We start from the raw sequence: 23,450 nt of genomic DNA, 5'->3' as shown, positions 1-23,450 counted from the left end.
TCCTGGTTTTTTGTTTTTGTTTTTGTTGTTGTTTTCTGGTTTGTTTGTGTTTTTGTTTTCTGTTGTTGTTGTTTTGTTGTTGTTCTTGTTGGGGTTTTTTCGTTTTTTTCCTTTGTGTGTGTGTGTGTGTGTGTGTGTGTGTGGAAGCGATACATTAACCAGAATGGCTGATGCCTAAGCAACGCTTACTTTTGCTTGTTACCGGATGGATCGATGTGGTTGTTAATGTCTTGTGTTGTTGGAATATGTTTCGAAGAAATTGTGGGTATCTTGGTGGCTTGTTTGTTTGTTGTTTTTTTGTGTTTTTTTGTTGTTGTTGTTGTTTTGTTTTGTGTGTGTGTGTGTGTGTTCCATGTGAATGTAAAACAGTTCAATAGATGAGCCCACCCACCCCACCCCCACATACATCCTCCCAGTCACATACTTTTTGATGGTCCTTTTTTTATTATCTTTTTTTTTTTACTCTTTTTTTTGTTTTTTTCTTTCTTTCCACAAAAACTAGCAACGTGAACGAAGCAAAACTCATCTCTCTGTATTTTTCTTTTCAGCCCCTCCCTACCCCCTCCCTTTACCCACCTACTCCCTCTCCCTCAGCATCTCTTTCCCACCAAACCCTCCTCCCTCCGCCCCCCTCGCTCCACCACACACACTTCCCATCCGCACCCCCTCAATCACGCTGACACCTTGGACAGTCTTGCCCTTCCCTTCCGGCTCCCTCTCCCACCCCCAATCCCCCCCTCTACACTTTTCTCTCACTCCCACTCCCCCTCCACACACACACAGACACACACACACACACACACATCGCTTCCTTTTCGCCTCCCCGTTTTCTCGGTCACCGTGAAACGTTTCCGCTGAATCCGTTCCGAAAAAACAAAAACTGTTGGCCGATATTTTAAAGAGAATACTTTTCCTATGTGTACATTGTACTCTCTGCCTCTCGGTCGGTCTAGCTGTCTGTCTGTACTCTTTGTCTTTGTCTCTGTATCCCTCTGTCTCTCCGTCTCTCTCTCTCCGTCTGTCTCTCTGCGCTATTGTAACTGATGCAGGTTAGCAAGGGCAGATTGGAAGAATGGGCCATGCCTAAAATCGTAATCCATGAATAAAAAAAAAACAAAAACGTTTTGAGTTCTTAGTTCTCTCTCTTTCTCTTTTGAGTTCTGAGTTCTCTCTCTCTCGTCAGTGTAGTACAGAACCTGTTCAGAGCAGGGACTGGATAAAAGAAAAGCACATCGGTGCTTATACATTATCTTCGGAATTAAAGAATCACACTGTGTGTGTGTGTGTGTGTTATTCAGTGTCGTATTTTTCCTATTTTTGTTTTCTTTACGTAATGAGTATTTGTTCATCAACATGTTCATTTTCAATGAGTCCCCCCCCCCCCATCACCCCCGTTTTCTATCATGATATTCTTCTCTTTGTTTAAAAGCCCAGGTACCTGGTGGGAGAAAAGCAAGTGCCTTTCCTTCTTCCCTAATTCCATTACTCTCTCTTTTTTCTCTCTCTCTCTCTCTCTTTCCGTCTTCTTCTCACATACACGTACGCGCATACTCAAGCACACACACACATACACGCCCCTCTGTCCCTCAGAGAGAGAGAGAGAGAGAGACTTTGAACACAACGTTCACGCAAACCCACTGAAGCTGATTCTGTTCTTTCCTTCTTCACCGGGTCGCCGAGTGAACAACGTGTGAAGCTCACGACGTGCAGAGCTGCCCGGGGGAAATGGACGTGCGCTGTTATCTGCTGTTTTCAGACATGTCTTTGTGAAGAAAAAAACAAAACACTTTGGAGTGCTGACCTAATTTGCCATGTTTTACCTCAGTGTGTGTTGCTCCGCCTGTGCTTTGGCACAAAATCCCATTGGTCACTGCGTGGTAAAACAAAGCACAAACAAGTAAAACCTTTTGAAACATGGCCTGCTGCATGTGGAGTCATGTCGCCGTGAACATTAAGATAATTCACCAGCTTTCAGTTCGTCATAGTAGCTGAAGAGTCCCGTGGAGCGGACTGGACGCGTTGTTCTTTAGGATTGCAGCAGCAAGGGCATGTGTAGAGCTGTCGCCTCCATTTTTTAGCGTAGCACTCGAAATTGGCCAGTCTGCATACCCGTTTTTCAGCGTCACGGTAACGAAATAGGCCAGTCTGCATACCCGTTTTTCAGCGTAACGAAATAGGCCAGTCTGCATACCCGTTTTTCAGCGTAACGAAATAGGCCAGTCTGCATACCAGTTGTTTTGTTTTTTTGTTGTTGTTTTTTTGTGGTTGGTTGGTTTTCTTTTTGGTTTTTGTTGTTGTTGTTGTTGTTGTTTTTTTTTGGGGGGGGGGGGGGGGGGGGTTCAGCGTGAAGAGAATTTATGAGCAGGATGCGGAAAGTGAAAATGGAGGTGCATTCTTTATATTTACCGCAGCGTGTACCAAACATTTGAAAGAAATTACGGCATGATCACTGCATGGCAAGGAATGCTCGAGAAGTCGGAAGAGAGTTAATAAAAAAAAAAAAAGTTAAAATTAATTTTAAAAACAAAAACACATAGGAGAGAAAGAAGTTTCCATTAAGTTCTCGTGTCTCTTGCCTGCGTATTGTACCTTCAAGGAAATGCCTTGAAGCTTACATAAGAACCGCCGTAGGCTCACTGTGAGAGGCACCTTTTTCCTGAAACCGGGTCATTCCTCTTGGAACAGCCTGCCAGACAGTGCAGTGACTGTACCCTCTGTCAACGCCTTCAAGAGCCGGTTCGACTACCGCTGGAAAAGATCTGCCCACCCTCTACTCACAAGCATGCCAAGAACAGGTAAACCACAGAATTTGAAAGACATGTTCGTTCAGCTTCTTATGCCTGCCACATATAGTGCAGTTTCCTCGGCAGAACGTCGAACAGGTCTTTTGGGGGACCTACAGTTTCCTCCTTAAGACGGAATGAGTTTGTCACACAGAGAAGTAGAGGGGAAGAAATGTGGATATACCCTTTTGGAGGTACCTCAAACGTCTTTCAGGTCAAGTCAAGTCTCCAGCAAGGCCAGTCCGCTGACCGTAGCGGTTGCCGGGAATACACTCCACCGGACAACAACTTCACTTTGCAGCGGGAGGGAACCTGCCTGGTTTCAGCTGTCAGTGTTGGTCGAGGAAGGATTCGAACTACTCGACAAGGAAGGTGGCCCATGTTGACTTCACTCACACTCACCACCACCAGGTGAACTGGTTGTATCCAGTGTCGGCTATCTGCAAAGATATCCATTACATGCAGGGAACATTGAAAGGGTCTGTGCTACCAGGACAACCGTCCGTGCCCTTCACGTCGCACAACAGGTAAGCTTGAACTAAACAGTTTGTAATTGATCAGCCGATTTTGGCATCTCTCTCTCTCTCTCTATATATATATATATATATATATATATTGTGCGTGTGTGAATTCACAAACCACTAATGCAAAAAGACCGCTATAATAAGGAGACGCATAAAAGCGTATGCTGACAGTCCCGTCCACTTTCCACTTTTTCATGCTGTATTGCCTGAGTCTAGAGTTTATTCATTTATTCATGATATATATTCATCTCCTCAATTAGTTATTCACATAGACCTAAATGGTAAAGACTCTCTTCGGCACCCCCCACCCACACTCCGTATTCGAGCTTCTGTCCGAGGAAGATTAAATTAGGTCAACGGGAACAGAGGATATAGAAAATCGGATCAGTGCCACCTTACAATTTGACAGACGCTGGGTTACCGAGGAGTGATAGCTCGGAAGCGTTCTGTCATCATCATCGTCATCATCATCAGTCCTTCAATTTGGGAGTCGTCGATGGACATGAGTGCTGAAGAGACATACGATTTCCGCCACGCTGTTCTGATAACAGCTGTCAAGAGAAGATCATCCCCGTCCAGTCCTTGATGTTGTCAGACCAGCTCTTGAGTTGTCGTCCATGTTTCCATCCTCCCTCTTTCAGTGCCTTGCAGGATGGTTTGTGAAAGTGTGTCGTGTGTAGCGACGTGTCCGAAGCGAGCCAGCTTTCGTCGTTTGATGGTTGACAGGTGTTCTTGAAGGAGGCTTGAAGTGTGTTGACCAAACTCCTCACGTGGTCGTTCGTCTTGGGATTTGTGTGTGAGATGTGGAGCAGCTTCTTTCATAGTTCAGTGTCAAAGATGAAAGGCGGGTCGATGGATAGCTAGACTGGATTTTTTTTAAATTTAATCCCTTTTAAAAAAAACATACACATCATAATAAAGCTTTAAAGACTCGCAGTGATTAGGTCGGGAAGACGGGGCTGGAGCACAGAACTCTCTCTCTCTCTCTCTCTCTCTCTCCTACAAAACATTAATGATAACATTGTTTCAAATCTTGCCATATATATTTACAAGTCATTAAAAAGACGTAGTTTCATGATTTGTTAAACAGAAGTTTTGTTTGTGTATTCATATACTAAGATTATATTCATATAATCATACAAAAATATGTAATCACCCCTTCAAATGGGACCATGGCCTTTTTGGATAAAGTATCGTTATCCTTATCGTTCTCTCTCTCTTCTTTATCTCCCTCCCCTCCTCTCCCTCCCAACCTTCCCCGACCGCTCCCTATCTCCCGTTTCTCTCTCCTTCCATGTCACCACCCCCACCCAGCCCCACACTGTCTCTCTTTCTCTCCTTGTCAGTACCCTCACCCAGCCCCACCCTGTCTCTTTCTCTCCTTCCTTGCCCATACCCCCAACCCACCCCCTCTCTATCTCTCTCTCAGTCACCCTGTCTCCCTCTCTCAGTCTCCTTGTCACAGCCCCCACCCAGCCCCACCCTGTCTCTCTCTCTCTCCTTCCTTGCCCATACCCCCAACCCACCCCGTCTCTATCTCTCAGTCACCCTGTCTCCCTCTCTCAGTCTCCTTGTCACTACCCCCACCCAGCCCCACCCTCTCTCTCTCTCTCCGTACTTGCCCATACCCCCCCCCCCCCCTCACCCCAACCTCCCCCCCCCTCCGCCTCTCTCTCTCTCCTTCCTTGCCCCTACCCCCATCCAGCCGCACCCTGTCTCTCTCTCTCAGAATTAGTGAAGTAAACAAGGAGAGCGGGGAGAGAAGGAAATCCTTTCAGACAATGAGAGAGAGAGGGAGAGAGGGCATTGATCGAATTCCTTATCTGCCTCAGTCCTCCCAAGGCTGGAACTTCTTTGCTTTTTTCAAGATGATGTCGTTCTCACAGTGCCCTTCCCTCCCCCTTCGAGACTGCGATGTCTGGCACAGATTTCGAGCCGTCTTTTTTGTCCAGTTTGTAAGTACGTGTATGTCCTAGAGGTGGTAGTGTGTGTGTAGTAGTAATAATAGTAGCAGTGATTTCACTGTCTTTTCACGTGTGACTTTAGTTTCTTTGTGTGTGTGTGTGCGAGAGAGAGAGAGAGGGAGAGGGAGGGGGAGTGTGGAACTCAACGATCTGGCATATTTGGAGCACTTGCACCTACACACTGGCACACATGCGCGCGCACACACACACACACACACACACACACTCGGGCGTACAGTACGCACGCCAACGTATGCATGCACGTACTTACACACGCGCGAGCAAACATACGAACACGAACACTAACAATGCGCACGCACACACACACTCGCACACAGTGATGTCCCCTTAAAAGGTTTTGTTCTTTTTTGTTTTTGTTTTTTTTTTAATCGATGTTCCCGGTCACTGGTGAGAAAAAAGTCCACAATAGCTCCACTTTTGTTCATTTTATAACTGGCTCTAAAAGAAAGGTATTCATTCGGCCTTCTGCGAGTTGAAAGATATTCGCTGGCTGGCTGGCTGGCTGACTGATCGGTTACCCAGACAGCATCAAGCCCATGTAGAAGCTGGGACCTTCATGGGTTTGCCCAAGTTACTTGGAACCAGGGGATGCAACCCTTCCTGGGTTGGCTACCCACCTGAGTCCGACCCGTTCCCCACTTGACAAGAGATAGGCCACATACGCAACACACTGGCCCTTGGTCAAGCCCATGTAAAGCCCAAGTGGGCGAGAAGAGTTTATTCATTTTCATATCGTGGGGTTTATTTAAACATTGTTTTCGATATTAGACACTTCTGGGTTATGTGTGCATGGATATGAATGTGCCATTTCAATCACAAAATGATAAATAAAATACCGAGACCACCAACTGGTATCAAAAACATGTTCGAGAATTCTTCATGCTGGCCCATGAGGAATGCTATATTTAGATCACTGCCCACAACCAAAGGGTGTTCCCAAACCAAAATGGTTGCCGAGTGTTAAAAATACTATCCAATCAGAGCGAGTTGGCGGCCAATCAGAGCGAGTTGGCAGCCATTTTGTTTTAGTGGCACTTCTCCGCAGATGGTTAGACGGAGAACGGCCACTATGGCCTCCAACTCTCTGATTGGATAGTATTTTTAACAACCGGCAGCATCTGCTGCACCCCTGCCCGCCCCACCAAGCGCTCTGAGAGAAAACCTGGCCCGACCCAATCCCAGCGGCCTGGAAGCTCTACGGATGACTGGAGGACCTGCGACGCACTGCCGCCTTCGTCGAGGAGATGGGGGAATCCATCTGAGAAATGACGAACGAGACAGCGACAACAGTCGGCAGCCATTTTGCGGGTTTGACGATACCTGGGAATTCCTGCTGCCTTCGCGACCAGCCAACAATCCGCCCTCAATTGTTGGTTGTTTTGGTGTGGGTTTTTTATCCTGGAATTTTTTTTTTTTTTTTTCTTTTTTTTTACTCTGATTTTTGTCTGGTTAAAAACGCACTTTAGCATCCTAAATTCAGCTCGGGGGAGAACGACACGACCACCAATCCCACAAGTTCCGTCTTCAGGTGTATAAGCGTATGCTCCCTGAGGGGAGATATTTCATAACCTGCAAGAAAATGGAACAAATGTTGGGTTGGCGTTGGCTTGACCAAGTCTTCTTGTAACAATGAGCAAGTGCCCAGTTTTTTTAAATTGTGAAATATGTTATATAAATTTGTGTTATTAATCATTTGATAGAGAATGGATTAAGTAAATTTATCACACACAAAAATTATTAAAGTAGTCTGTAATGTGCGTGGTGCTTCTCTTGTTCGAACAGGCAGCAGTATGGCAGCAGCATCAGTTCCAGCATTGTCTGCACAAGGGCAGGGCCCATCAAGCTAAAGGCCAAGTGGTAATGGTGGCCAGGGTCTGTCAAACAGAAAGAGACGGCAGACAGTTCCTGCTACTTGCAGTGTAAGTAGTGTTTATGACATGGTGTCTGTCATCAGGTATGATGTTTGTGTTATGGCTGCGCATGATGCAGTTTAGTTTTGATTTCTTGCAATGCATTATTACCTATTACAATGTATCTGTCGTCATTTGTCTTTCATTTCATGTCATTCACTACAGTTTAATGTATTTATATATTTGTTTATTTAGTTTGTGTATTTTTCATTTTATGTCACTTTGTTTAATGTCCATAATGTTTTCAAGGCCTGACCAACATGTTGGGTTTATGTGTATGCCAGACATCTGTTTTTTTCATATATGTGGATCAGACTGCTGCTTGAAACTGGTGTATTATTTTGTGAATGGTATTGCACTTCTTTCGCCATCTCCCTCCCCACCTCAGTTGAATATCATCATCTTAGATGAACAGACTATAAATAAATAAACGAAACGAATCCTTCCCCACCCAACCCCCCCACCCTCCTTTTTTTTCATTGTTAGTATTCTTTTATCTCATAGTAATCGTCCTTTCTTCCAGATGAAGGACTCCAGCAGCCACAGCCACATCAGCCACTGAGAAGACTCTTATGTCTGACAGGTATGTGGACATTTGATGGACTGAGAGGAGTTATTTAAATTCTGCTCTTGTTGGTATGTCTGACAGGTAAGTCTAGACTAGGGAGAATGTAATATATATATATATATATATATATATATATATATATATATCATGATTTATTTTGTAATGAAATTGTAGTGCTTTCCATTCAGTGGTTGAAGACTTATAAAAATGATTTGCTCAGGCATATAAAAGGAAGGCAATATTCCTAAGGGTCACTCAGCACAACTTTCAATTTCATCTTCTGACAGACTGCTATTTTTCACAGGACTCAAATTACCCCCCTTACACCCCCAGAAACTGGTTAATGATATAGGTGGTTTTTTTTAAAATCATTAAAAAAAAAAGAATGAACAGGCACAGACTTTTAAAACTTTCTTATTATGAATTTAAATATTTGATTGTGCAAAGCAATAAAAAAGATCAATTACCTAATTGTTTTTTGATGAACTGTATGGGGAGGAAAATCCTTGCGTGAGGAAAAATCCCTGTTGCGTCAGGCATGTGAAAGTGTAGGTGGTACAAACCCAACAAACAAAATTTTGACACAACTGATTTTGTAAATTGAAATCATCTCAACAGTCATTATTGTACTTCAACAGCAGTTTCTTTCACTTCTGACAAAGTACCAGGCTGCACTCTGTTGCCATGCGAGTGGTTATTGTTTTATTACACATACTTAACCGTGACCCACTAGTGCAGACTCTGGCAGGGGTCTGATTCCTGTCCTGTGCAAACTATTATCCGCCTATGCGGAGAAAACAAAAGTAGCTACAGCCGATAAACCTCCCGAAGTAGGTTTGATTGTATTAATAATTGTTTGATAAGTTAGTGATCTTGTTTGGTATTGTTTTAGGAATTTTTCCTTCTTTTCTTAAATATTAGAAGAAAAAAAGTAAATAATGCAAGTAAATCAATTGTTTTGTTTTGTTTGTTTTTTCTTTGAATGATTTGACCTTTTTCTGACAGTGAATGAGGGAAGTGAATCAAGTTTATGTTTTGATTTTTGGGACTTCTTTTATTTGACATTGAAATATGCAAGTGAATCAGTTAGTGTTGTTTTTTCTTTCTGTGTTTGATCAGACTCTGTTGCTATCTTGATCTGGCTTTGTTTTGAAAGAATGATTTGCATGATTAGATAAAGTGTCTGTTTTGGTAAATTTATTTTTTCTTGGCTAATTATTTCTGAAGACACCATGAGGCAAGTACAAAGTAGACTCTGGAACACTGCAGTTCTTTTGCACTGTTTTTTTCTCCATTCGTAGCAGAGTGTAGCTGTCCACTGAGGTTCTTGGAAAAAATCTGCTGTCTTTGTTCAAGGCACCTGGTGCTTACACTGGTCAGTGATTGAAATAACTAATGACTAATCACCCATCCTTCATACGAGTTGATGTGAATACAAGCACTTTAGAGAGATTTGTTTGTAAAATGTTTATGTGTAATGTATTTATTTAGTAAATTCAAGCACTTTCGAGAGATTTGTTTGTAAAATGTTTTATGTGTAATGTATTTATTTAATAAATTCAAGCACTTTAAAGAGATTTATTTGGGAAATCTTTTATGTGTAATGTATTTATTTAGTAAATTCAAGCACAGATTAATTAGTAAAATTTGTAATGTAGTAGTCACTTTTCACCTTTATTTGTGCTTCTTCAACAGGGGTGTAGCTGGGGTAAAAGTACCTCCTCAGCCAAAATGCGGAGTCAGGTGAGAAGCTGGGTACACGTACCTCCTCAGCCAAAATGCGGAGTCAGGTGAGAAGCTGGGTACACATACCTCCTCAGCCAGAATGAAAAGTCAGGTGAGAAGCTGGGTACACGTACCTCCTCAGCCAGAATGAAAAGTCAGGTGAGAAGCTGGGTACACGTACCTCCTCAGCCAGAATGAAAAGTCAGGTGAGAAGCTGGGTACACGTACCTCCTCAGCCAGAATGAAAAGTCAGGTGAGAAGCTGGGTACACGTACCTCCTCAGCCAGAATGAAAAGTCAGGTGGGAAGCTGAGGTAGGAGTACCTCCTCACCCAAAATGCAGTCAGGTGAGAAGCTGGGTACATGTACCTCCTCAGCCAGAATGCAGAGTCCAAATTGGACAAGCTGGACCCTGTCCTCCGTCAGGACATGGACCTCATGTCTGAGATGGAGGGAGAGGAGGTGCCTGATGAGGGGAAACAAAACTCGTATCATATTACATTAGAGACATGATACATTAGAGACTGAAAAAGAGAGAGTGATATCCACAAAACAAAACAATACCCATTATATGTTGCTCATAATAAGTGACATTATGGACTGAAAAGACAGTGAGTGATATCCACAAACAAAACCAAATCCCTTATTTGTTGCTTGTCAATAAGTGAACTCAGAGACTAAAAAGACCTTGAGTGATATCCAAAAAACCAAAAGTTGTATGCTGCTTGTCAGTATGTGAACGTCCAATAACTCAAAGTGAAAAGACGTTAGATTAAAGAAAGAATGTGAACTCCGGGACAGAAAAGACAGTGAATGCTGACCAGACAGTGCTCCAATTCTTGTGGTGTAACAGCAACACACTGACTGTTTTTCAATCAGAGATCCAAGTTCAAATCTTGGCAGGAATGCACTGTACTGATCAGCACTGCAATCTTATTTTTATATTATCAGTTATATTTTATTAATGTGGCAGTCATTGACTGAACAGACAGTGATGGGTTTGTTTTCCTTTGAGCAGGCACTGAATTTTTTTCACCCAGTTGTTGATTTTTAATTTATATGTCTCTTCTTCCCTTTTGTTCTGATTTCAGTGTTTGTGCCTGTGTTCACCTTTTTTCTTCTTTTTTTTGTTGTTGTTCTTTTCAGCGTTTCTCATAACTTTTTTTCTCTCCTTTCTTTCTCTTTAATCCTTTTTTCTTCTTGTTGTTTCAGAAACAGTTAATTCACTACAGCTTATTTTCTTAAAAAAAAAAGTTGGTGGGGGTTGTGGGGGGGTCCAAATTTTTTTCAGGAATGGTGCACAATAAAGCAACAGTGAACAGCAGTATGTGTGTGCTTTCATTTCTTAAACATTTCTCCACAATTGTTTTGTTTGAGTGTGTGTGTGTGTGTGTGTGTGTGTGTGCATGTGTGTGTATCTGTGTGTGTGAGAGAGATCAGTAGTATCAGTATCAGTAGCTCAAGGAGGCATCACTGCGTTCGGTCAAATCCATATACGCTACACCACATCTGCCAAGCAGATGCCTATGCAGCAGCATAACCCAACGCGTTTAGTCAGGCCTTGAGAAAAATTTTAAAAAATTAAAATAATTTAAAAAATCATTTTAAAAATATTTTTTAAAAAAATAAAATTTAAAAAATAAAAAAATAAATATATATAAAATAAAATAAAATGTACTGGGAGAGAGAGAGAGAGAGAGAGAAAGCATGTATGAAGCAAAATAAATCAGTAAAGAAACACAAACACACACACACTGCCTCTCCTTCAAACCACCTCACCAATATACTATGAAATACATGGCAGTGAATCAGTCACCCTGCACACTCAGCACTGATGGGCATTGTTTCATGACTGGCCAGTCACACCCAACCCCTCCCCACACACACACACTCTCTCTCTCTCCCCCTCTCTCACTGTTGATAGGTTGAGTCAATTAAAAGTTCTGAAAGATGTTCATGATTATGCATATATTTTTTCATGGAATGGAGTGAATGATAGAATGCTGCACATTTTTTTTACATTGTTCTTTTTAATTACTGTTAATGTGCAAGTTCCAGTTCAGCCTTGCATTGTAAAGTCACAAACTTGCTGTGTGTTTCAGCTGCACAATTTCCTTCCTGATATGTTATTTTGAAACGAATTTTATTTGCTTTATTTTTGCTATTTTCAGACAAATTTCATTTGCAGCATTTAAAGAAATATGTGTTGGTGTGGGTTGGAATGCACAAGTTCATTTAACATCTGATCTTTAAAGTATTTTAAAGAAAATCTGGTGTATAAAAACTCAGGCAAATTTAGAGCATGTTATTTTTAAGAGCATGTTATTTTATACTATATAAAATGGGCTATTTAAAAGTGTCATATTTTCACAGTACACACAATACACAAACTTTATTGTCTATACTTTGGTACAGAGATTTTCTTTTTGGCAGCAGCACATGTCCAACATGAAAAGAAAACAAATAAAATGAATGAAAAATAAAAAGATAAATTCAATGGCACCAAATGGAAATAGCCATACAAATACACAGATCACTGAAATTCACGTGCCTCTCCATTTCAGTCAGCCAAGCTGCATTCCACATCTTCCCACACACACACACACACACACACACAAACACATGTACACACACACATGCACACACACACACTCTCTCTCTCTCTCTCTCCACCCACGCCCCCAGATTTGTCATCAAATCATACTGTAGCAAATGAGCGAGCAATAAGTGGAATTTTTCCACAGATAAAATCATGGAATTCTGTGAAGTTCTTCCACAGACAATCATATCAACACATGAAATTAAAACCATAATCAATATGGTTCTTGATTAGCAAGGGGTTGGTAGCTATATGTTTTCCTAAATAACAAAAATAATATTCAATGTATGGGCCTTGTGAACACAACCCCATAATGAGTCCTTAAAACAACAGCAATAAACAAACGCACACAAAAATACCAACACACACCTCAGGACTAAGATGTTTCCACAGGTGCCCATGCAAGCTGCCTGTCAGCCTCACACACACATTCTGCCAGTGAACCTAAGTAGTCACTGAAAACAAGTTGACAATCATCAGCACCTAAAATTACTAGTCCTGATCTCAACATAACTGGACATTAGGGAACAACCAAGCCATCGGAAACCTGCTATACAAAGGAACATTACTTCGATCTCAGCTTAGCACAACGCTCTCTCTCTCACACACATGCACACACTCAGTATCTTTGTCAGCTACTCTGTCTTTATGCTGACATTCAAATAGCAAAAAGTTTCATTCCTGGAAAAAATACAGCAAATAATACAGTTTAAACAGTACACAAAAAAACTGAACGTTCAGCATCTCTCAGCAAAAGAATACTTATATTTTTCTGGTTCCAAATGTCCGCTTCATGCTTCAGAACTGTGTTTATACCAGAAGGTTACAAATAACCTTGACACATGAACCCTAGGCACAGTGTGCTGCTTTAATGAAAATTTTGACGGACACACACCAGCCTATAAACTATCAGTTCTTTCGAGTTGCAAGAAGTGGTCAACAGCAAAAAATTAATTACATGTAAATGAAATGAACTTACTATATCACAAACTAGAAACCGTTCATAATAAAATGAACATTTAACAATCTTTTATAAATAACACAGTTCTTCCATGTCAATTTATGTCAAGAGAAACAACAACAAAATCATTCTCCATATAAGTCTGTATAAGACTTTTGCAAACAAAAGACATCTGATATAGCAGCATACAGAATAAAAATGAACAGCACTCTTTAGTAATATTTAATAATTCCTGCCAGGCAAATTTTCCAAAGTCAGACTTTCTTCAGAACAGTATGCCATAAAATTATTTTCTAAACAAGAAAAAAAACAAAATTCAATCTTGAACCAAACAAGTGGTTTGTAACTTGTTGGTTTTCCTGCAGAAAACCAAGACCGATTTATATCGGGGAAAAATCTCACATACCCCAGTCTCTCCCCTTCCACAGAACACCTGCTTGCTCTGTGATGTTGTCTCTCCAGTGGTTGGAGCCAAAGTGACCCAGAGCTCTTAGAAAATGCCCAAGGTACTATTTTCATCCTTCCTCAACACACTGTAGTACCCTCAGATTCGGTCCTAACATTACTATTATTCACCAATAATAAACATAAAATTTTCTGAAACTCTAACCTACAGCATACATTTTTTTAAAATTCTTAACAACTAAGCCAAGTTAGGTTGGTATACAAGAATAAAGAATGATATTCCTACACTTCTAATGGCGGGAAAATTAACAAAGAATGCTTACAACCCTCATCAAATAGTTCTAGACATTCCAAGACATTATTCAAATTGGGTCCCTGATAGCTCAGAGGTATAAGCCAAGTGGTCAAGGGAGATAACGTAGCTTCCACTCAGTTCAGCACAGTCGGTAACAGACATTCCTGCTGCATATGAGAGGCCAATTTATTGTCCTCTCACAAAAACATGCCTGTTTGCTGATGACTGTATTGTCTATCAAATCATCAAGACAAAGGGCCACAAGCTATCCTACCACATTGTGAGAGGTGCCAGCCAATATGTGTTGAACAGCCATACCACCTTGTGCAGCCGCAGTACAGGGCTCTGAGAGTGACCCTGCCCACACTGATCCATGGCGTTGTTGCTCCAGGCATATATACACACTCCATTATCTGAAACCATTATGTTCCTCAGATTTATATGAAGCCGATATAATGACCAAAACCCTGATGTATTCATAACAAAAGAAATGTTTTCCATGTACCAGCCGCCGTGGCGAAGTGGTTAGCGTCGCGGACTGACGGCTGGGAGGACGCGGGTTCGAATCCCAGCGGAGGTGGGTTTTTCGGCCCGTGGCCGGCTCCTACCCAGAGTTGAGTGTGCTGTGGGCTTAAATGGGGAGACTGGGACCACACAGTCGAGTGTCATCCGCTTCAAGGATGCGTCTTTGGGTGTGTTGCTCTAATTACCTGACCAACACTGCAAGTGTCTGTATCTCTCGGGCCTGGTTAACGCCGGGATATCATTATGACAGGAAGCGTAGAGTACAGCCTTGTCACGCAGTCCCAAACCAAAATGGACCTCTATAGCAACATCGTCATCATCATCGTCATCCTCCTGCTCCTTCATCGTCATCAATATAAACAAAATAGTCTCAAAGTCTGTGGCCTTTCATGCCCTGCTCTCATGGTGACCTCAGTTTCGATGCCTCTCCACTTCCGTGCTTGGGTTGAGTCCTGTCAATGTCGTCAGTGTCGGCAGATTCATAGGGGGCTGTTGTTTGAGGGACGTGGTGGCGGTCTCCACTCTGGGAGGGACGCTCACTCAGTCTGGCTCCGCGACTAAGCCATTATTGTCGTTAGTAGGGGGCTTAGTAGGTGGTGTCCTAAGTACGTTAAAAAAAACAAACAGAACAGGCACCACTGAACACCACCGAAGTGACTCAGCAGCAGTGCAGGGTCTCCTCTGGTGTGTGGCCTCCTGGCGACCTAACATCGATGGTTCCCTGTGGACTGCCGACGCTGGAACTGCGACGGACGAACCCTGGTGTGGCTGTGTATGGGGGAATCTAAATGAGCGGCGTGGGAGTAATGCCACTGAAACGGTGCAGATGATGGGGCAGCAAAAAAAAAAAAAAAAATGTTTTCCATTGTCTTCTTTTGCATTTGATTGCCGTCTGCTTCAATTCTTTCTCTTAGATTTAATTTATTCAACAGGAGCATGAAAATAACATCCAACAATATCGATGCTCCACTTCTATATTACCGTCTGCCATCTGCACCTGCATGCTTGAGTGCATGAATGAGTATGTAACATAACACAGATTCCCAATACACAAGATGGCCATACTCTCAAACCATACTGAGTGCCACACTAAGCAAGCTTTTAAAGAATCACTAAACACATCACTATTTAGCTCACTCCAAGACAGCAACTCACTGACCATGTCAAAGTGCCAGACAATGGCTGTCAACGCTGGAGATGTCCACAATGCAGATGTTCTGCAGATTGTCAATGAGGCGTGTGCAGAGAGCAGCAAACTCCGTCACAAAACTCTAACCACACCCCAAGCAGGATCCTCTTCCCCAGGCGTATACCTGTAAGACAAATCACACCAGTGTCACACAGGTTACAGAGTGTGAGGAAAGATCATCATTATTCTCCATTTAGAATATGAAAAACCAAAAGAACCACAGCACTTAAACAACTCGAATAATCTAGCAATGAAATATCTGCTTTGTACATACAGCAATACAGACCTGCATGGATGTGGATGCATACGTGTGTTTACATCCAAACATGCAACTTCTATGAAGATGGAAACATTGTCACTTTGACTTCAAACAGAAACACTGAAAGTCCTTAATCTTATTATCAAACATATATCAACTTTATAGAACGTAACATCAAAAACTCACCTAAATTTAATATGTTATTACATATTCCATCCACCGACAGAGCCAGAGTGTGTCCGTCTGAGCCTTTGGAGGAGGAGATTTTCTTGATCCCATGCTTTGGTTCCAACACCAGCTTCATGGGGAATGGCTGGTTGTTGGAATCACCCAGCCCCATCCGTCCATAGCTCCCCTTCCACAGGCACTGACAGAGGAGTTGTTGTGAATGAGGAAGGCACACAACTGGCCAGCTTCAATCTGAAACAGGTCATGTAGAATAAAGTGCTGTACTTCAGAGGGACACAATAAAACAGAGATTAGTGCACAGTTACATTATTCAACAATATGCATCTTCATTTTCAAGATCTGTTATTGTGAAATGAAAAATAAAGATAAAAAGATTTACACAACAGTGATTTAACAGTCAATCAAGATCTAACAAAAAGAGAAAAAAAAGTGTGTGTTTTTTGTGTGTGTGCGTTTTGTTTTTGTTTTTGCTGTCTTGATATGTACCTTTTAAAGACAAAAGTATGTTCAGGAAATGTGAAAAAGAAAAAAAAATCGGCAATATCATAGTGCTTATATATGATAAAATTCCCTAAAATGGAATCATCACTAGAACAAGTAGTATCAATGATGAATTGTAAAAGCATCAAGCTGATGGCTACCTGTTAAGAGAAACAATAAACTGTATCATTTGCCAATTGGAATTCAACTATTACTGTTACAGTGTTAGGCTGACATTGGCAAAATAATAAACGTTCAGAGATTCATCTTATATAGAACTCAGTAAATAAAATATTCAGCAGGTATAATCTGGGTAAAACAAAACTACACCTTAACATATAAGCACAGCTTTGGGATAAATCAAATTATAGGTCAGCATAGCTGAAGCTGACCTCCTTGTGGCAACCAGTCCAGGAGAAACACTCTGGCTCTTGGCTTTGAAGCGTCCCCAGATCTTGGCCTGGTACCTCTCCAACACCCGCAGAGGACGCTTGTCATGATCATTCACACCACTGAAGGCCTGAATGATTTCCTGGGCTGCAGTGCTGGAGATAGCGGTCTTGGTCTGTAGCAGCAGCAGAAAGACAGAAGAAAGCTTTCTAACAAAGATAAAAAGAAAGTTATACAAGAAACGCAGTAGTCACCACAGCAAACAACAAGAAACATCAAATGTAGCTTTCTTGTGTGACACTCCATACACTGATACACACAGCAGACACAGCAGTGGTGCAAACACAAAGCTGGGGAAAGTGAAAGATGAGACTGGGAGCATCAAAACCTTCACACCAATGTTATGTTCACCCCTCAGCAGTGAGATAATTCATAATGAAATATTGCTCACACATCTATTCTTCAATGAAGAGTATAAACACAGTAACAGATGACAAGCTGGAAATGGAAATATACTGCCTCCACCAACAATTAGTACTTGAAAGGATCAGACGAAACACAGAGACAGAACAGAGATACATCTATTATCATACATGAAACAGGACACATGATGATGACTACACACACACACACACACACACACACACACACACCAAAGGCTTCACTCTGCTACGAATGGAGAAAATGAAAATTGCAAAAGAACTGCAGTGTTCCAGAGTGTACTTTTTTTTTTTACTTACCTCCTGGTTTCTTCAGAAATAATTAGCCAAGAAAAATATATTTATCAATACAGATATATATATATATATATACTATAAATATATATATATATATATATATATATATACTATAAATACACACACACATATATATATATATATATATATATACTATAAATATATATATATATATATATATATATATACTATAAATACATATATATATATATATATATATATATACAGATATAGATACAGATCTAACCATGCAAATCATTCTTACAAAACAAAGCCAGATGAAGATAGCAACAGAGTCTGATCAAACACAGAAAGAAAACACAACACTGATTCACTTGCATATTTCAATGTCAAATAAAAGAAGTCCCAAAAATCAAAACATAAACTTGATTCACTTCCCTTCTTCACTGCCAGAAAAAAGTCAAATCATTCAAAGAAAAAACAAACAAACAAAACAACTGATTCACTTGCTTTATTTACTTTTATTCTTCTAATATTCAAGAAAAGGAAAAATTCCTAAAACAATACCAAACAAGATCACTAACCTATCAAACAATAATAAATACAAAAGTACACATATGTAAAATATTCTTTTAACATTATTATTTCATCCCTTACAAAATTACTACTTCATTTTCATTAGAATCACAGCTGAACAGCAACCTACCAACAGGTTCACAAGCTCCTCAACTAAGTGATATGCCCGCCTGTGGTGAAGATGTTGGACCACTATAGGGAGGTCAGCAGACCTAACTTCATAAAGCGGCTAACGTTTCACTTTTTCTTTCCAAAAGAACTCATGTCCTTGCATGAGGCTTCTTTATTTCAACAGTTTACTTCACGTCAGCCTGCCACCTATGTTTACCACCCGCATGGCAACAGAGTGCAGCCTGGTACTTTGTCAAAAGTGAAAGAAACTGCTGTTGAAGTGCTATAAGTACTGTTGAGATGATTTCAATTCACAAAATCAGTTGAAGTGAAAATTTTGTTTGTTGGGTTTGTACCACCTACACTTTCACACTCTGACGCAACAGGCATTTTTCCTCATACAAGGATTTTCCTCCCAATACAGTTCATCAATAAACAATTAAGTAATTGACTTATTTTCTTGCTTTGCACTATCAAATATTTAAATTCATAATTAGAAAGTTTTAAAAGTCTGTGCCTGTTCATTCTTTTTTAATGATTTTTTTTAACCTATATCATCAACCAGTTTCTGGGATGTAAGGGGGGTAATTCGAGTCCTGTGAAAAATAGCAGTCTGTCAGAAGATGAAATTGAAAGTCGTGCTGAGTGACCCTTAGGAATATTGCCTTCCTTTTATATGCCTGAGCAAATTATTTTTAAGAGTCTTCAACCACAGAATGGAAAGCACTACAATTTCATTACAAAAGAAATCATATATATATATATATGTGTGTGTGTGTGTGTGTGTGTGTGTGTGTGTGTGTGTGTGTGTGTGTGTGTGTGTGTAGGCATATAAAACCTACATTCTCCCTAGTCTGACATACTGTCAGACATACCTGTCAGACATACCAACAAGAGCAGAATTTAACTCCTGTCAGTCCATCAAATGTCCACATACCTGTCAGACATAACATCCTGTGCAGTCACTGCAGCAACAATCTTCTCAGTGGCTGATGTGGCTGTGGCTGCTGGAGTCCTTCATCTGGAAGAAGGATGATTACTATGAGATAAAATAATACTAACAATGAAAAAAAAAAGGAGGGTGGGGAGGAAGATGGCGAAAGAAGAGCAATACCATTCACAAAATAATACATCAGTTTCAAGCAGCAGTCTGATCCATATATACGAAAAAAAAAAAAAAAAAAAAAAAAAAAAGATGTCTGGCATACACATAAACCCAACATATTGGTCAGGCCTTGAAAGCATTACCTACATTAAACAAAATGACATAAAATGAAATAAAATACATAAATGAACTAAACAAATATATAAATTATACATTAAACTATAGTGAATGACATGAAATGAAAGACAAATGACAACAGATACATTGTAATAGGTAATAATGCATTGCAAGAAATCAAAACTAAACTGCATCATGTGCAGCCATAACACAATCATCATACCTGAGGACAGACACCATGTCATTAACACTACTTACACTGTAAGTTGCAGGAACTGTCCGCCGTCTCCTTCTGTTTGACGGATCATGGCCACAACTAAAACTTGGCCTTGAGCTTGATGGGTCCTGCCCACACAATGATTGATCCCACAGTTGAGGTGTCTAACACAATGATTGATCACACAGTCAAGTGTCTAACAGACAATGACTGATCACACAGTCAAGGTGTCTAGCACATTGATTGATTACACAATCAAGGTGTCTAACACACAATGACTGATCACACAGTCAAGGTGTCTAACACACATAATGATTGATCACACAGTCAAGGTGTCTAATACAAACGATTGAATACACAGTCAGGGTGTCTAACACAATGATTGATCAAAGTCAAGATGTCTAACACACATGATGACTGATCACAGTCAAGGTGTCTACCACACACAATGATTGATTTCGCAATCAAGGTGTCTAACACAAACACAATGACTGATTACAGTCAAGGTGTCTAACACACACACACACACACACACTGATTGATCAGTCAAGGTGTCTAAAACACAATGATTGCTCACACTTAATGCGTCTAACACAATGATTGATCACACAGTCAAGTTGTCTAACACACAATCATTGATCACACAGTCAAGGTATCTAACACACACAATGACTGATCACACAGTCAAGTTGTCTAACACACAATCATTGATCACACAGTCAAGGTATCTAACACACACAATGACTGATCACACAGTCGATGTGTCTAACAAACACAATGGCGAATAACAGTCAAGGTGTCTACCACAATGACTGACCACACAGTCAAGATGTCTAACACTATGATTGATTACACAATCAAGGTGTCTAACACACTCATACACACACAATGATTGATCACACAGTCTAGGTGTCACACACACACACAATGATTGATCACAAAGTCACAGTGTCTAACACACACACACACACATGCAATGATTGGTTGCACTGTCGAGGTGTCTAACATACACAATGATTGATCACCTAGTCAGGGTGTCTAACACACACAATGATTGATCGCACAGTCAAGGTGTCTAACACACACAGTGATCAAATCAAAATCAAATCAAATCAAAAACACTTTATTAATCCACATGGAAATTAAGTTGTGCAATCACAGGCTCATTGTAAACACTGGCATAAAATCATGCGCAACATAAGAAGAGATTAAAACTAGTCAAATAAGAATTCCCAATAGCTGACGATATACTAACCCCCCCACTCGCCACACACACATACTCATGTTAAGACAATAGGGTATTGCACAACAATATTAACAAATGAAAACATCCAACAAAAAAAAAGGGCATAAGATTACTAAAAATGACATGCGCGCACGCACGCACACACACCCACACACACACACATGCACACACACACACACACACACACACACACACACACGTTAAGACCATAAGGTATTGTACAACAATACATAAATAAAAACATCAAGGGAATAAATCGTATATATAAGTAAAATGCACACACACACACACACACACACACACACACACACACACGCACACACACACACTCACACACACACAAACAACGTATGCATGCACATAACATGTCACGCCAATAAGATTAGAACATTAACATTAAGATACATGAAATCCAAGTAAAATAAGAAAATATTTAAAAATCACTTCCGATCACACACACACACAAATGCTTGCTTGCCCGTGCTCACCCGCTCAGTCCCACATGCACGCATAATGTCTGCTCCCATACACTCGTGTGCTGGTGAAGTTCAGGTGTTGCTGTGGCGAGGGGGCTTGGGGGGTGGGAGGGTTCACTTAGTGTATTGGATGTTTTGATTGTGTGCGCGAATGGCTGTAGGAATAAATGAATTAATGTATCGAGATGTTCTTGCGCGTGGAGCTCTAAACCTACCACTTATGTCTGACCTTCTGCTATTAATGTCATCATGTAGTGGGTGTCTTACGTCGGTCAAAATTGTTATTAGTCTGTCAGTCAGTTTTCTATTGTGCATGTCGCTAAAGGTGTCTTGTCTTATACCCACCACCCCACCCGCTTTCCTAATGACTTTTTCCAACCTGTCTTTGTCATGTTTGGTCAGGTTTCCCCCCCAGCACACGGCTCCGTATGTTAAAACACTACAGACAACAGATGTGTAAAACATTTGGAGCATCAAGTCTAACACACACAGTGATCACACAGTCAAGGTGTCTAACACAATGATTGATTACACAGTCAAGGTGTCCAACACACACAATGAGTTACCACACAGTCAAGGTGTCTAAAACACAATGATTGATCACACAGTCAAGGTGTCTAACACAATGATTGATCACACAGTCAAGGTGTCTAACACACGGTGATTGATCACACAGTCAAGGTGTCTAACACACGCAATGATCACACAGTCAAAGTGTCTAACACACACACAATGATCACACAAAGTGTCTAACACACTCGCAATGACTGATCAGTCAAAGTGTTTAACACACACAATGATTGATCACAGTCAAGGTGTCTAACACACAATGATTGATCACACAAAGTTTCTAACACACACAATGATTGATCACACAGTAAAGGTGTCTAACATACAATGATTGATCACACAGTCAAGGTGTCTAACACACACAATTATTGATCACACAGTCAAGGTGTCTAACACAAATAATGATTGATCACACAGTCAATGTGTCCAACATACACACAATGAATGATCACACAGTCAAGGTGTCTAACACACAATGATCGATGACACAGTCAAGATGTCTGACACACAATGATTATTCAGTCAAGGTGTCCAACACAAATAATGATTGATCACATAGTCAAGGTGTCTAACACAATGATTGTTCACACAGTCAAGGTGTCTAACACAAATAATGACTGATCACTCCTTGATGTGATGAGTATGACTTGTATGCTACTTCCAGCTGATTTCATTCACTGATAGGGGCAGTACTACCTAGCAGGGAGTGATTTTTTTTTTGTTTTTTTTTTTTTTTGCGCAGGACAGAAATGTCAGACCCCTACCAGTCTGCACTGGTGGGTCACAGTTAAGTATGTGCAATTAAAAATACTTTTAAGTGACAAACTTACCTAAAATCTTAGAAAAAATAAATTATAACAAATGTGAAATGCTGTGATGGAATGTCTCGCCTTATTTGTACACACTATAGTATCTTATATTTGTAACTTTGGGAGGATACCCTTTAGCTTAGGGATAAACTAGTTTGTTTGGGACCTGTACAAAGGAAAAGTGTGTATATTGTGCATTCCATGCTTGAGGAGCGCAATGACATATATATATATATATACATTTTTTTTTTTTTTTAAATCAACAACAGTACAAGATGACATTTAAGTACTGTTGCTTTGATTATAATTATTATAGTTTTAGTACAGGATCAAGAGCTTAGAAAGAGCTATCTCCGTGCAAAATTTGGAGACTCTAGTTTGAAAAACAAATAAAATATTGTGTAAAAACAGTCTGAAACGGTGCGTTTTCGGAGAAAATCGAAGGCATCATTTTGCCCACTACCGAGTAGGCACTTCAAAACTCATTTATTTTGTGTAAAACTCACCACAAACATTCACCAACACTGGGAGCCGCCATTTGCAAAAGGGAAGTAACTCGGGGAACTCGCTTTCGTCAGTTTGGAAGGGAGAGGTTCGTTTTCATTTCAACACTCGCTAACAACCAAAATTGTCAAATCAGGACCACAAATACATGTTTTGGGGTTAACACTCACATACTTTGACATACATTTCTCCAGTTTGGTGTCGAATTGACTTGAAATCCAAACCGTGAATGAAA

General features: G+C 40.6%; 1 protein-coding gene across 5 annotated transcripts; it reads right to left on the bottom strand.

The window, feature by feature from the left end:
- Positions 1 to 5,747: 5,747 nt before the first annotated feature.
- Positions 5,748 to 23,250, bottom strand: LOC143284076 (putative E3 ubiquitin-protein ligase HERC1). Of its 5 annotated transcripts, none has more exons than XM_076590706.1 (10): positions 23,218 to 23,250; positions 19,652 to 19,738; positions 19,109 to 19,192; positions 16,789 to 16,961; positions 15,914 to 16,147; positions 15,439 to 15,592; positions 14,029 to 14,167; positions 12,463 to 12,548; positions 9,443 to 9,960; positions 5,750 to 7,166 (listed from the first exon to the last, which is right to left on the bottom strand). In XM_076590706.1, the coding sequence occupies exons 5-6, from the start codon at positions 16,065 to 16,067 to the stop codon at positions 15,507 to 15,509; spliced, it is 240 nt and encodes a 79-aa protein (XP_076446821.1). In that variant the 5' UTR covers positions 16,068 to 16,147; positions 16,789 to 16,961; positions 19,109 to 19,192; positions 19,652 to 19,738; positions 23,218 to 23,250; the 3' UTR covers positions 5,750 to 7,166; positions 9,443 to 9,960; positions 12,463 to 12,548; positions 14,029 to 14,167; positions 15,439 to 15,506. The 5 variants fall into 5 exon arrangements, 3 of the variants coding, with proteins under 3 accessions (XP_076446823.1, XP_076446821.1, XP_076446822.1); XR_013055485.1 differs by having other exon boundaries at positions 5,755 to 7,166; positions 14,073 to 14,167; XR_013055484.1 differs by having other exon boundaries at positions 5,756 to 7,166; positions 14,076 to 14,167.
- Between the last annotated feature and the right edge of the window lie 200 nt (positions 23,251 to 23,450).

The sequence above is a fragment of the Babylonia areolata genome, chromosome 7 (genome assembly GCF_041734735.1).
Source record: "Babylonia areolata isolate BAREFJ2019XMU chromosome 7, ASM4173473v1, whole genome shotgun sequence".
In the NCBI taxonomy this organism is placed as follows: Eukaryota; Metazoa; Mollusca; class Gastropoda; order Neogastropoda; family Buccinidae; genus Babylonia; species Babylonia areolata.
Note: the sequence above shows the minus strand (reverse complement) of the source record. Positions and strands in the feature narration are given on the sequence as shown.

What these genes read in the sequence shown, in the direction of transcription:
- LOC143284076 (XM_076590708.1), bottom strand. Translation starts at nt 16,067, where the DNA reads ATGGGGCTGGGTGATTCCAACAACCAGCCATTCCCCATGAAGCTGGTG. An exon ending in TAATAACATATTAAATTTAG is followed by an intron (nt 15,593 to 15,913) that starts GTGAGTTTTTGA and finishes TTTGTCTTACAG; the next exon opens with GTATACGCCTGGGGAAGAGG.